The following is a 16,436-nucleotide window of genomic DNA, read 5'->3' as shown; positions in this document are numbered from 1 at the left end:
TATGCTGATTTGTTAATCATTGTGACTTATAGCATTTTTTTTTATATATATAGAGTTTCTTTGGGAGCATCATTATCGTACTAGCTTGTGCGTGTAAGCAGTCTAATATACATGTGTTATGAGCTCGAGAAATACTAGAGGCAGTTTAATATATCTAATTTAGACAGAAGAAATGCAATAATCGTTGTGCATGACACAAAAAAGCAGGAAAATTAATCTAGAATTGAAACAAAATGACCGTATTTCTTATTTTTTCTTGTAGTATCAATTCATATTGCAAAGAATTAAATCAATCAGTTGTACAGATGTGGTACATTTTGCTTAAATACAGGACAGAAAATTACACATATAGAGTACAATACAATAAATTGCACATTATTATGCACTTTTTGAATAAATTTAAGATCATTTGACAGAAAGAATCAACTGTAATTTAAAAAAAGAAAAAGAAAAAGACCTTTCCAATTATATAGTATGAGAAAGAATTTATATGAAATTCTGTGCTTACATTCGACTGGCAGGTAATGACCCCATACCATTGGCAATTTCTCTTAGAGAAAACTTCTGAATTTTCCCAGTTGCTGTTTTTGGAAGTTCGTTCATAAAAATTACAGTCTTTGGTATCATATAATGTGGCAATCTTTCCCTACAGAAATCAATAATTTCTTTCTCCTTTGGCTTTCGTTTCAATTCCATCTTTAAACTAACAAAAGCACAAGGTGTTTCACCCCAAAATTCATCTGGCCTTGCTACAACTGCTGCCTCATTAATAAAAGTGTTTGAATAAAGCACTGATTCAACTTCAACACTGCTCACATTTTCACCTCCACTAATAATAATATCTTTAGATCTGTCTTTAATTTCTAAGTATCCATCAGGGTGCATAACTGCTACATCACCTGTATAAAGCCAGTTATTTTTCATGCATTTTGACGTAGCTTCTTGATTTTTCAAATAACCTAACATTATGCATCCACCCCTTAATACAATTTCCCCCATTGTCAACCCGTCGCGTTTTACACTGACTCCAGATTCTGGATCCACCACGTCCACTTCCGTCATTCCTATGCTCCTAATTCCTTGTCTAGACTTCAATTTCGCCTTCACATTCGCAGATAATTTGTTCCACTTAGGCTTCCAAATACATGACACCACCACCCCTGCCACCTCCGTCATCCCATACCCATGGTTCACCACAAATCCCAATGATTCGATTCGGAGAACCACGGTGGCAGGGGGAGGGGCCCCACCGGTACGAAAATGCACCGGATTTTTTAAGGGCTTAGCACAAGGGGAATTGGCTAGCATAGTGAGTACCACGGGTGCACCACACATATGTGTGACATTATATTTAATTATGGCATGAAACACAACATTCGCATCGAATTTTCGAAGACATATGTTGGTCCCACCAACTACAGCCATACCCCATGTGTAACTCCATCCATTAGAATGGAACATTGGGAGTGTCCATAGATACACTGGATGACTTGGTACAGACCAATCGATTAAAGAATCAACCGTTATAATAAAAAGAGATCTATGAGAATGCACCACTCCTTTAGGCGAAGATGTTGTACCTGATGTGTAGTTCAATGTCATTGAGTCCCAATCATTCTCAGGTCGAACCCAAACGAAATTTGAATTCCCCTTCACCAACATTGCCTCATAAGTAGTGAATTCATCGAAATCCAAGTTTCTTGAAAATGAAACAGACTTTTCATCTTCAATAAGCACAACAATTGGAGGGTTCATGTTAGATGGAAACAATGAAATTGATTGAAGTACCAAAGAATATAGTTGGTAATCGACAAAAACGAGCTTGGATTCACTATGTTGGAGCAGAACCGAGACAGTTTTAGCATCGAGACGAGTATTGATGTTGTTGAGGACAGCACCAGCCATTGGGACAGCAAATTGTAGCTCCAAAGTTGGTGGAATATTAGGAGCCAAAACAGAAACAACTTGGTCTTTTTTTATACCAATGAGGGAGGAAATTGAGGAAGCGAGGCGTAGGCATCGAGCAAATGTTTCGGACCAAGTGTAAGTAGTAGAGTTGTAGACGATGGAAATACTTTCTCCATAAGCTATAGCAGCTCTTTCCAAGAATGTTAATGGAGTAAGTGGACATGAATTAACAGAACTTGGTTTCAATTGATCCATATATGGTTATATAGACAATTAGAGCTATCTTTTTCTTTCTACAAGGCTTGATATGGTTTTGGCAAGTTGCCAGATTATTTGAGTAGTGCAATGTTAACTTGAGAGGTTTTCTGCTTTAATACTGAAGGAAAATGAGGAAAGCATTGCATAATCAATGATACAGGTGGATAAAGGGTGTTTTTAGATCCAAGAATTGCCTGAAAATAATAAATTGAACAAAGGATAAAGTTTGGAATTATTTTTATGGGGCTTTTAAGTCTGTGTCTTTCTAGACGGTCGATATTTATTGCAGTGGCAAGAGTTTAGTTGAGGTAGAAGATAGACTATTTGGATTTTGCTGGCTCTCATAAATTCTCATTAGTACTTTCATGCAAGAATTCTTATTTTTGCTTTAATTTTTTCGAGGTATAACATTTCTTTTTCTGTTTGTTTGTGGAATAAACAAAGGGAGAAGGAGAAGTGCAGATGAACCCACACCATGTGTAGGAATAACTTCCAACAATATTAACTTGCTGTACTCATGCAACATTGCGTTCAAACTTCAAACGTAGCCATCTGTTTTTGGAAGACATTAAAAAGAAAATGAAAAGACTTAGTACTACGTAGGAGTAGTATTTATGTAACCGAAAAAGTAGTTTCTCACCAATAGGATTCCTTTGCAAGTACTTTTAGAGTAAGATTAGATTCTCACCATAGACATAGCACAAAGGGAGAAGGAGAACTGCAGATGAACCCACACCATGTGTAGGAATAACTTCCAACAATATTAACTTGCTGTACTCATGCAACATTGCGTTCAAACTTCAAACGTAGCCATCTGTTTTTGGAAGACATTAAAAAGAAAATGAAAAGACTTAGTACTACGTAGGAGTAGTATTTATGTAACCGAAAAAGTAGTTTCTCACCAATAGGATTCCTTTGCAAGTACTTTTAGAGTAAGATTAGATTCTCACCATAGACATAGCACAAAGGGAGAAGGAGAACTGCAGATGAACCCACACCATGTGTAGGAATAACTTCCAACAATATTAACTTGCTGTACTCATGCAACATTGCGTTCAAACTTCAAACGTAGCCATCTGTTTTTGGAAGACATTAAAAAGAAAATGAAAAGACTTAGTACTACGTAGGAGTAGTATTTATGTAACCGAAAAAGTAGTTTCTCACCAATAGGATTCCTTTGCAAGTACTTTTAGAGTAAGATTAGATTCTCACCATAGACATAATTCAAATTTTCTTCTATACTAGTGGCTCTCCAGAAAAGAAAAAGAAAAAGGGTAAAAAGGAAACGGAACATCTTATCTGAATATTTCAACTATCTACCAAACATTACGCCTTATTAAGGACCTAATAGATTAAGTTTCCATCTCCGATGATAAATATTTCTCTATATCGAGTGTTTATGAGATCTGAAAGAAGAAAAAATGCAAATAATTAGCTCTGGAATGTGTTTTTCGAAGCACTAGAAATCACAGCTGAGGCAAATGTGGAAGGCTCTTGTGGGGAGAACGTGTTCCACATTTGCCTCATCTACGAGCTGCACGCCAACAAACATCTCTCGGTTTTAATCAACAATCAATTCTCTATTTCTCTTCAGGCCAAATCAGACCATCTAGGATGTATTGAGCCATAGATCTATTCATCCTTGGTGATGGTGGCACGCCTACTCTTAAACTAAATAGGAATACCTAGTCTAAGTTGGACTACCCTTTTCTGCAATCGTGATACTTGGGTAAATTATATGCATGCAAAGGTAAATTCTATGCATTCAACTAATCTAAAAGGTTTGTACTACCTCCCACTAACAAGTGTATAGATAATTTTACCCTTCAATATTTAGAAAGATAATACTATTCAAACTTTCCTTAGGAGTATCAATGTTGCTAATCAACTTTCATTAGGCAAACTCGACCTAGGGCGGCCCCTATCTTTGTTTTCATCATTCGTTTTCCTCGGTTCCAATTTTAACATTAAATTTGTTGACATTCAAATATTCCACTTATCACTGCCAAGGAATTAAATGAAAGCAATATGAGGTGAATCTTCTGCATTAATTATTAAAACACACAGATAGGTGAAACCCCTAAATTGGGTCCATCCTCCGCAACTTAAATCAGCTAATTCAGAGATTCATAAATTCATTCTTGAATCACTATATTGCACTCCCTCGGTCCAAAATAATTGAGGATTTAGCCTCTAAAAACTGACCCAAAATAATTGAGGTTTTTAATCTATCAAGAGATGTTTCATTCTTTTTCCAAATTTATTCTTGACACGTTCTTAATTCAAAGTACAAATTTAATACTTATTATAGTTTCAAAGCCCCTCTTAATTAAGGATATTTTAGTCAATACACCTCTTAGTTTTTGAGGAGTAAGTAAATTGCTTAATACATGTGCCCAAATATTATTTGAACTAGAGAGTTTTCTATGTCATAGATAAATTTAGTATCCAAAACAGTTGATGAATTACTAGCGTCGAGTTGAATGAATTTAATCCATTCTAGCTTATTACTCTCTTTTATAATTTTCTAATCTAATATAATATTTCGAGTTGCTATTCTACTGTACATATAGGTCTAATACTTAAACTGCAAATTACTCGTTTTCTGGCTTACTGTCTTTAGGGATTCGCCTCGTTTAATATGCACTTTTCTTGCCTCTATTCTTCCTATATGCAAAATGAAATCAGAGTTTTAACAGCCTACATGCGTAAACGACACATACAAAACTTTTGAACAATAACGACATGTTTTGCCTATCCGTTAAAACATGTGAACAATCTCACCAAGAAAGGTAGATTAAATATAATACTAAATATTGTTCGCAAAGAAACATTTAAAAGAGAGGATGAAGATTGTATGAAAGTTACGGCCCGTCCAACAAAACTTGTGAACAAGACAAGATTATTCCATCTAGCAAAAATTGCAAACAATTTAACAAAATAGGTAAAATAAAGATTGTATCAATGTTATGTCGCTGGGAAGAACTTGTGAACAATTTGACCAGATAAGTAGAACGAAGAATGTATATCAAAGGTATGCCCAACCAATAAAATTTGTGAAGACCATAATTTTTCATTCTTTAGGTTTGTAGCGTCGGGACTATTTTTATACAAATTTCCTAAACGAAAATAGCATTTAAACAGTGGCGTGGAATGATAGTACTTGCAAATCTCCCCTTCTTTTTTGAAGCACTCAACTTTCATGATAAATCTAGATTTTTAAGACTGTTGTGATGTAGTAATAGCGCGAGTTGGCCATTTATAACTATGCAATTGAAAAATAATCACCGTCATGCTTGAAATTCAACGATTGAAATTTCATGATGATGTCACTAGTGAAATTTTAAATCTTATGATAGTGACTATTTGTGATTTTTTTTTTCCCATTATGACTTGTGAGATGTAATTGGGCTACCAAAATACGTGTGACGTGCTGGCTGGATCATCCTTCGCAAAAGCCTTTTGTATTTCGGGTAATTTGCACTAATCACCTATTTTGTGATGATCTTTAATTTTTGTCTATCATAAAGTTCAACGATTGAAACTTCATGATGATGTCACTAGTGAAATTTTAAATCTTATGATAGTGACTATTTGTGAATTTTTTTTTTCCCATTATGACTTGTGAGATGTAATTGGGCTACCAAAATTCGTGTGACGTGCTGGCTAGATCATCCTTCGCAAAACCCTTTTGTATTTCGGGTAATTTGCACTTATGACCTATTTTGTGATGATCTTTAATTTTTGTCTATCATAAGTTCAACGATTGAAACTTCATAATGATGTCACTAGTGAAATTTTAAATCTTATGATAGTGACTATTTGTGAATTTTTTTTCCCATTATGACTTATGAGATGTAATTGGGCTACCAAAATACGTGAGACGTGCTGGCTGGATCATCCTTCGCAAAAGCCTTTTGTATTTCGGGTAATTTACACTTATGACCTATTTTGTGATGATCTTTAATTTTTGTCTATCATAGCAAATAATTTTTTTGCGGGACATAAATTTATATTTTCGCATCATAATATCTCATAAATTATGCCCCGCGTGACTTGTGGCCTTAAAGAACTTATGCCCCATTTAACATAAGTTGCTCAAGAAACAAAAATTAAAGACCGGCCCATTTGAAGGGAAATTTGTACAATTTCATCATGTATTTCTATTTGTCTAAGGGATGCAATACATAGGAAAGAAGTAGAATTTATTTTTTAAATTTAAATTCGTTGTCACAAAATAAAACAAATTTGGACACTTACAAAATGACACATAGACAAATTTTCAAACTTGTCCCAATATTTCATATAGACACCTAAACTAAACCTGTGACCATTTGAACATTTAGACTCTATTCAAACGGTGCCATTTAGACACTTCTCGTTCAAGGAATCAACAAAGAGGAATGCGTGTATTTCACACGCCGTGACATGATTACCACTTATTCGAACATGTAATTTCAATGTAGGATCGTTGATAGTTTAAAAAGGTAGTTACACTTGATTCTCCAAAGCTAGCTTAGGGTATTGATAGTCATGTTTATATATTTTGGGGATTCTTACATGGTGTAATTAACATTTATTAGATATTTATTATTAGTAGATATAGTTTAAAATAATTACAATACATAGCTAATTTTGAATAGCTAATTACAATTCGCATCAAATTTGAGTGTATTTACAATTCTTCCTCCTCCACCATCTTCATTTTCATTCATTTAATTACCTCAGGTCCAACGTCATTGCCTTGTTCTCCAAGTTCTCAAATTTTAATTAACCAACTCTCACCTCACTAACATACTCTGCAATTATTCTCAGATTGCAAATAGAAATCTCAATGATTCCGTGTGTTTGATAATTGATTCCCAGAAACAAACTCAGTGGCTCTCCCTCGCGGACTTCGTCGTTGACAGCGGTGGGAAAGAAATGGTTGACGGCCGTTGACGGCGGAGTGTATTTCTCAGATCTAAGTATTTATAATTGTTGTTGCTTGAGATGTATTTGTTTCAGTGTTGAATACATAGAAAGAAATGGTTTCTGGTTGGATCCTTACCGGACGACAGCGACGTTGCCGGATCTGAGTGTATTTCTCAAATCTAAGTATTTATCATTGTTGTTGCTTGAGATGTATTTGTTTTTGTGTTTACATAGAAAGAAATGATTTCTGGTTGGATCCATACCGGACGATGGCGTTGTCGGCGATGGAAAATCTCCGGCGATGTATTTAAGATCTGAGTTTATTTTATTTCTTGTATCTCAAATCTGAGTGTATTTTATTTCTTGGATCTCAAATCTGCGTGTATTTTATTTCTTGTATCTCATATCTGAGTGTATTTCAGTGCATTCGTTATTTTTTTTAGTGTAAAATAGAGTGTTTCTTTATATACTTTTCGCTTGTATTTCGAAGGAGATTTTTTTGTATACAAATGAATACAATGAATTGAATAGAACTGCATATCCCTGTATTTTTTTTGCATTTATGTTGTTTGAATGCAACCGAATTTAAATACAATAAGTTGAAGACAGTGTAAAAGTAGTTACGAATGAATACAACTAAATTAGAATACAGTCGACTTTGAATACACTTTACTGTAGCTATGAAATGTAATTAGCAAAAGTGGAGCTATGCTTAAAAAAACCCCAAAATATAGTCATTTGTGTAAGTTGCCCTATATTTTGATACGTTTGGGCTCCTCAACGATTTCTGTAGTGCTGTTAAACTTTAACTTCAAAAACTTCTTTTTCAATTTTAATCGTGCAACTTTATCTAAACGCCTATACAATTACGTTCACAATTTGTGTGTAGGATAAAAAACTATTTCAAAAAAGAAAATATTGACATAATTTGTTGGGGGGCTTGTCATTCCAAATTCTCAGTTAGGTGGCACTCATATTCCAACGATAAGTGTCCAAAGTTCTCTTGAAATAGTATTTTTATCTCAACCCATACCATCTGCTTCTTTTGATGAAATTATATTGCACCATCTGTTCCTTAAGCCTACCGTCTTTGTCGCTTAAAGATTCCATTATCTTCGAGGTGAAGTCGTGTACACGCAGTACCCCTTTATGCTTTATGCCTTTTTACCCCTACTGTGTACCCAACATAGGCTTCTAACTTACTCAAAAACATACCAAGTCGTCTTCGTATTAGTCTCATCTTATCACCATGTCATCGTACTACACCTTTAAATTCATAACTATGTATTCCCTTTTCGTTCCATATTCGTACCTACTTAATTACGTCTATCTTGGGTGCTTCCTTTGGTATCCCTTACCATATCTCTCCGTCCTGCCATGCCCATCCTTCTTTTCTGCGCGCGAGGAATTTTATAATACCTCTATGTCTTTCGGAAAATACTACTCCTACATAATCCCTTTCTCGTTTTCAAATCATATTCTGTTCATCCCTATTTGTTCTTATCATACCGTCATTTCCCTAGCACTCATTCTACCTCGTTGCTCATCTTTCTATAGCTTGGTCTTTCACAGTTCCGTCACTGATATTACTCGTGTTCTTGGCCATACATGTCATAATCTATTACTGCACTGTTGTCTCGCCCGCTTTTCTTTTCATTTCCTCCTTCCAATTAAACCCTCCTTCTTTTGTGCTCGCTGTCATTGTCGTTATCTCATAATCTTTATTCTGAACTTTCCCTATAGAAGAACTTCATAAATCCCTCTTTTTTTTTTTATCAATAGCTCACCCTTATACTTTAGTCACATAGATCACGTCATATCTTTTAGTCACTTCCTCGCTAGGCTTTGCTCATTTTCGTAGCAATCCTTATTTTATTCACATAATATCCTGTTCGTAATCAATCTTATAATGTAACACTTCTTAGCCTTTCACCCTTTCTGGTCAATCTTATCCTTAATATCTCACAGGCTGTATTATCAATATGTTCATATCCGTCGCAATTCTTTTTCCTTTGTACTCTTGTCTCAATCATACTATTATTTCTTCCAACCATAAACTCGTCATAATTTATCCCTACTTATCAATTCAGTTGGTACCTTAATATAACACTCTATCAAAATTTGCCAGTCTCTTCTAAATCATCTCTTAATATGACAAGCCCTTTCCAAATCCTTTTCATCATATCGATATCGACCTCCTAATCACTATTATCATCAATTCAACAATTAACTTATTTCTCGAGGTCAGCCGTACTTGCAACTTAGTCAAATCCTATCCTTACTATTGACACGACCTTTCAGGGCATATCACAAACCCATATCTCATCCTCTGTTTATTTCTGGAAAAATTTCGGCAGAGTTTCCTCTATATTTCTTACTGTCTCAAAACCTGCACGCAGGAAATACCAACAACGCCTCACAGGGCCAACATATATACATATATATCATATCATATCACAGCCACACAGGGCTCCCAATATCAACAACAGTATGAAAATGATGGACTTACCTCATATGTCCAACTCGAACTGCACCTGTTACCTTTGCCTGTCCATTTTTTTTTTCCTTCCAATTTTTAACTTTACATTTCAATCGTACCTCAATACCTTACCTGACATATATCTTTCGTGCCTTTACTTACCTGCGCGCTTTGTAACTTCCAACATCGTCAATCACTTTCTTCTGTCGATGTCGTCCTTCCGCTGAAATCAAAAGTTGGTACGAGGAATCTCATTTCCTACGACTTGGCTCTATCGCACGATCTAAGACAGAAAAAGGGTCACTGATTCCTAAATGCCCCACAGCCTCTCGTTTATAAGTGTGGCCGGCTTCACACCATAAACAAGACTCTCACGGACATTGCCTTGAGACAATCCGAGGACGAATCAAGCTCGATATACCACTTTTGTCACGACCCAACCCCGTAGGCCGTGACTAGTGCCCGAGCCGGGCACCCATACGCACTCGCTAACCATAATCAGCCGTACAAACGATTATTATACATATACAAAAGTCGACATCGTACCATGCCGGCATAACCGTATCTTATACATACGTAATAGTGTGTGCGTCGCCCCCAAAATTGTCACAAACACATACATACATATCGTAGTCACATCTTTCACAGAGGATACATATGTGAAAATCGGGGCGTTTCAAACCGCCGCATATAAGCATATACATCGCACATAAGGGTAAGGCTATCATAATACGGGGACGCCCGTAATACAAACCACACGTACACAATGGTACAATAACCGCCCACAACCACACACATATGTCCTACGGACCTCTACGAGTAACAACAAAATCATATGACGAGACGGGGCCCCGCCGTACCCATGAATAGTCATATACATATGCATCGGAAGAGTTCGTACCAATACATAGGCTCCCGAACAAGGAGCGCCCCAAAATAGCCGAATGGAAATCCTAAGTCGCCGGATCATCACTTAGTATATGTACTGCGGCATGAAACCCCCGAAGAAAGGGTCGATTTAAATATGTACCGAGTATGCAAAGCGTATGAAATATAGTAAACGGGATCATAATCGGAACAAGAAGTACGTAAAATAAATGCAAAATCCCGAATACCAAAATGCTTACTTATCAAAACACAAATCATGCATGGGGGCTCAGGGAATATGGTCGCCCGCCCGTCGTTGGCGCCATAACACATCATACTCCGGAAGGTTTCAAATCTCCGTGACCCGACATATCACATAACACATCATAACACCAGAATATACACGGCACCGGCCTCTAGCGAGGGCTCGGTTAACCGAACACATCATACTCCGGAATATAACATAGTGCGCACGATAACATAACCGGCCGGGACTCGGCGAAAGATATAACAACCACTATGCACGAGCGAGTCGTGGGAGACTATATGCGATTTAAAACATTTTCAAAAACTCCATAGAATAGTCAAAACGAACTATCATTTAAAACCAAGAGAATAGTCAAATCAAGTTTTCCCCGAATGTCACTCAGAGCATATCAAATAGAACTTTAGAAATCATGACACGTATCAAAACCATATGAAGTAGCTTATGGAAGTCAAGAACATAATTGTCATTACGACTCGATAGGTAAGTAAGTAATCGACGCTCGGGGGTTGAGACGATAGTCACGCTAAGTTCTTTCAAAAGTCGTTAGAACTATACAAAGGAAAGTCGCGGGACCCACGGACAAGCGTCAACCCAATCCGAGCCTGCCTATGGAAAGTATAGTCATTATACGCTACAGAGCCTTCTACGAGCATATCGAGGAGATCCGGTTCTGTCTACGAAAGTTATGGCCCTTTTTCGACATAGAACCCTTTAGGAACAAAACTTTTTATGCAAACTTTGAAATCCAATCATACCAAAGACATAAGGACCTTATTCTAGTACATTACAAATGCCAACATTAAAAAGTGAATAAGAATCGTAGACTTTCTTCGGATCGCAAGAATAGAGTTGGCCCCGAGGCTCGTAGCGTAGCCTACTCACAACTAAGACATGCCAAAAGAAAGAAAGGTTAGGCTTTACATACCTCGTCCGCTTCCTAAGCTAGTCCAAACTTAATTCTCGGCTTCTCAAAATCTACAATAACGTCATTAGGCACCAAACATTAGCCATAAGCACTTAGGAATCCAATTCTAAGCTAGCACTTTATTTACAGAAATTTGGGCAGCATTTCCCCTGTAAATTCAACAACCCCGAGAATTCAACTCGGCCAAATCTTCAACAACAATACCAACAACCATACTAACAACATCAACAATTAATTCAAAATGCATTCTAACGTCAATAACTCTTTTCTACATGATTCGTCAACGTTCCATTTACATTCAAATTAACCACACACAATCAAGCCAACACCAAAGCACACACATTCAAATACTAATCCGAAACCATTCAACAAGATTCAAGGACATTTCAAACAATCCGCACAACATTCCAAACGGCCCAACAACTTACAACATTACCCGAAACCTTCCAATTTCCATAGGAACAACAACAACACATTTCTTTCTTCCAAATTCATGAACTATACCAATAATCCACATGTTAACAACATCATTTTCATGAATTCAAGAAACTACATTAAATTCACGTTAGCTTCTAAAACAGCCCATATACGTTTTCCACTTCAACTTGAATCATTAAGCTTTCATTATCATCATATAATCCACAACAACAACAACCCGAAATATTAAATAAAATTAGTTCATCACTCCAACACACACAACACCGACACGGCCCAACTTCAACATACAAAATTTCATGAATTTCATCCTTTCCACACACTACAACATGCATAAACCATCCACAACATATGTAAAAGAGGATTGAACCTTACCTTTTTCACCTAGTTCTTCAACTTGGCTAGGGTTGTAAATGGCACAAACGAGTGGTTTGATTGCTCCAACAACTACTCCATGTTGATTAGGACCTTCCAATGAGTTGAAAAGCTATAAGAAATAAATTTTTCTTGATCAATTTGGAGGGTTCAAATTGCCGCCATGGCGAATTCTCTCTCTCTCTCTTTCTCCATGTTCTTCAAGTTTCTAGACTTGTAAAAGATGACTAATAAGCCTTGCTTGGTCATCTATTGCATACATATAAGGTTCATCCATGTGTTCCATGGCCCACACATGGCTTGGATGAATTAAAATTTGCCAAGCCATGGGTGGGAACCACCCCTATGCCACCGCCGGCCAACATTGGCTATTTCATGAAAATAATTAACTTTCCATAATTCACTTTTAACCCCAAATTTTTCTTAATATTCCATACCAATAAAATCATAAGCAACTTATGCCTTAAAACAAAATCGAAGGTCAAAAGTCTCAACCTCGTATCCCGAAATAGTCTTGTCCTTAACTTTTCATGGTTAGCTCGAAATGTCCCAATGTACAAAATACGGGATATAACAATAAAAATTGATTTGTACCATTTTGAGATATATATGATCATTGTGTGTTTTGAAAATATGTATAAATTATATAAATTGTAGTTTTAGAAAATGCTGAAAACTAATATATCTATGAAATGTGTATGGAGTTTGCTATTGTCATTTTTTAGATATATGCGGCACAATGTATATGAAATGCGAACAAATTCGATATCAATTAGTCTTAAAACTATTGAAAACTGATATGTGTATAAAATGTGGATGGAATTTGGTTTGTATTAATCAGAAAACTTATTATACATATATACTTTCTCATAATCCATACATACTTTGATCAGATGTCATACAATTTATATGTACTTTATCATAATCACAATATACATACAACTTTTATACATATTTCATACGTATAAATTATAACGAATTTATACATTTATACATGTTGCATACAAAAATTAATAGATATTTATTTTCTGGTGTATGAACTTTGTATGGAATCTCGTTTGTATCAATTACTAGTTTATTATACATATTTTTCTCAAAATTTATATATACTTTGATTAGATTTTATACAATTTATATGTACTTTATAATAATCAAAATACTCATATAATTTTTATACATATTTCATATATAAAAATGATAAGAATCTGTACAATTATACGTATTGCATACGAAAATTATACATATATGTTTTTTGGTGTATGAACTTTGTACGTAAAAATTACCGATTATAATGAATTTTTTGAGTAAAAGTTGGAGAAAATTAGGTAACAATATCTCTTAATTTTGAATGGGGAGAGAAAAGTGGATGAAATAAGGAAGCAAAAGTTGGAGAAAATCAGGGAACTATATCTCTAAATTTTGAATGGAGAGAGAAAAGTGGATAAAATAAGTAAAACAATTTCCTTACCTTATTTAATGTGTTTTATTTGCCTCTTTTTAATTTACCTAATTCGTATAGATTTTGTAACAAGTCTATTGATATATTTTGTAAAGTGAAAAATATCGTCACCTTCTGTAAATATACCCCTTAACATGTACATATATGTTTTTTGCCCATTAATTATTTGCTTTTGTGCTTATCTATATCGACCCTCTCCCCAGCCTAAAAAGTAAAAAGTTGTTAAATAAATATTTTATTGCGTGAGATTTATCTGGATATATCTGACTTCTGAGGTCTCGATCTTCGAAACTTACTTGCTTAGTCATTGTCGCAATCTACAGCTTGTTTGGTTGATTCTTAACAATTGTATTGTACTTTGCTGTTAGTATAAATAGACGGAGTAATATATTAGTAGTTTTGATTGTTACTTAAATTTTATTGTATCATGTTGTTAAATTCATCGTTATGTACCAACGAAAGATTTCATTTTATGTAACGACCAATTTTGTGTGATCGTGTCATTATCTTTTTTTTTTTTTTTCATTTTTCCTTTGCTTATTACCTAATGATTCCATTTTATGCTTTACCTTACCTTTCTATAATACCTCTACCCCCTACACTAATTTTTTTGTAGGTTTATTCTTCAAATTAATTACTGATGTGTGGCATTATATATTGACGGTAGATAATACAATCTATTCAAGCGTTGTATTCATCAAAACAATAATGTTAATACAATATTATTAATACAATGTATAACATAATACGATACATTATGAAACAATATGTAGGGGCCATCCAAACAAGGTGTAAAAAAAAAATGCAGAAAGTTGCATTGACAGGATCAAATCAAAGTGAGGTGATACATGTCTTCTATTTCATTTAGCCTTTAGGTGCCACTCTCTTTTATGGGAGTATAAAAATATATTTAAAAGTATTAGTTTCAACACTTGTATAAAATCTTTATTGAAGTGACTTTTGAGATCCAACTTAATATATAAAAACTCCACTTCTTATTAGGAGGGGAAAATATAAAGTAACACGTGAAACTTTTGCCACCTTTCATTTTATTACGATTACGATAGTAAGGTTTCAAATTCGATAACTTGCATATAATTAGGAATTAGCTTATGCGTCAAAAGTTCTTTTGTTTGTTTCTTCAATAATTAGATTCAACAAATCATACAATTAGATCTAGATATTAGTGATTTTTTGCTGGTAATGTTGAAAGTAACTCTTTAGTGCGTAATGATAAGACACCAACAATGAGAAAATCCATTCATTTTTCTCGAGAAGGGTTTTGTAGGACAAGATGCTCGTCAATCTCACCCATGCAGCAGTGGGCCAAATTGTCAAAATCACTATAAAAAGAAGATGTCAATAATTGGAGGCCTTCTGTATTTTAATTTAACTATATAGAAGAGTCATAACATGGACGATCAAGGGCATTTTCACAAATCCGACTTCATTTAGTAGCATAGTGGTTAAAATGGAATCTAGGAGGATCTGATTTCCATTCTAAAGACCCACAAAATGCCTTATTCCACGTGTCAGGAGTATTGCACTCTGTCCAAACTCATTTATATTCTTTTCTTTTTGTGGGATCAATATTTGTTCCATTTGTTAAGCATAATAATATCATAAATACTTAGGTAAGCATTTTAATTTTATTTTTAATTGAACATTTGATTATTGTACGTAATAGTAGTATAATAATAAAAAACCTGTTAATATTTAAAAGGTTTTTATTCTATTCACACTATTTGAAAAGAATTTCAAATTGATTTCTTTTAATCATAATGACATTTGAAGAATTGCGATTATAATTTTTTCCTATAGTTTTTTTAATATCTAAATTTTAATATTAAAATATTGAGTTGATCTAATCCAATTTAATTTCAAAGATTAGTCAAATCGACTCTTAAAAAACAAAGAGTGTCACATAAATTTGGACGAGAAAATAATATGTTATTTTTAATATTGTCAAACCCACCTCAAAACTTTTGAAAATCTAAACTTTCTCTGATTGCTCGGATTACTTTTAAATATATGACGTGACAAAGAATGTTAATTTGATAAGAGAACTTAATTCAACATATTTGTTAAACAATTTGTAAAACCTTATTACTGTAATTGCGTATTTGGAAATAAAAAAGGTGGCCCAAAATGATTTCACCTCATAACTTAAAAAATGATTTTTTGACTTAAAATATAACAACAAATAAAACGCTCTATGTACTTGATAGATTTAGGCTTTCTTAGAATTATATATGAAACTTAAATTCTCACAAGATAAAAGAGCCTACCTAGAGAGTAGAGAGTTAACAAACTTCACTTTCTTAATATACCAATGAGTTTGAGCTGAACCCGAGGTATCTACCGAAACATTCATTTATATTTTAATAGAATTGATCAACAAATCTAAAGAAAAAAATTAATCCAAAAAAGATTAGTACATAAAGTATAATGAAGTTCTTTCATATTATTATAATGTAGAGTTTGTTTGAGAAACTTTTAATAAAATATCAAGAGGTAAGAAAAAACGAAAAGGCATACGATTGCGCCT

General features: G+C 34.4%; 1 protein-coding gene across 1 annotated transcript; it reads right to left on the bottom strand.

Annotated features, from left to right (window-relative positions):
- Nucleotides 1-315: 315 nt before the first annotated feature.
- On the bottom strand, nt 316-2,329 carry LOC132050122 (probable CoA ligase CCL11). Its single transcript, XM_059441184.1, has one exon. The coding sequence runs from the start codon at nt 2,161-2,163 to the stop codon at nt 505-507; it is 1,659 nt and encodes a 552-aa protein (XP_059297167.1). The 5' UTR covers nt 2,164-2,329; the 3' UTR covers nt 316-504.
- Between the last annotated feature and the right edge of the window lie 14,107 nt (nt 2,330-16,436).

This window comes from Lycium ferocissimum, chromosome 3, assembly GCF_029784015.1.
Source record: "Lycium ferocissimum isolate CSIRO_LF1 chromosome 3, AGI_CSIRO_Lferr_CH_V1, whole genome shotgun sequence".
Lineage (NCBI taxonomy): Eukaryota > Viridiplantae > Streptophyta > Magnoliopsida > Solanales > Solanaceae > Lycium > Lycium ferocissimum.
The sequence above is the reverse complement of the archived record's forward strand: the minus strand, read 5'-3'. Positions and strand labels throughout refer to the sequence as shown.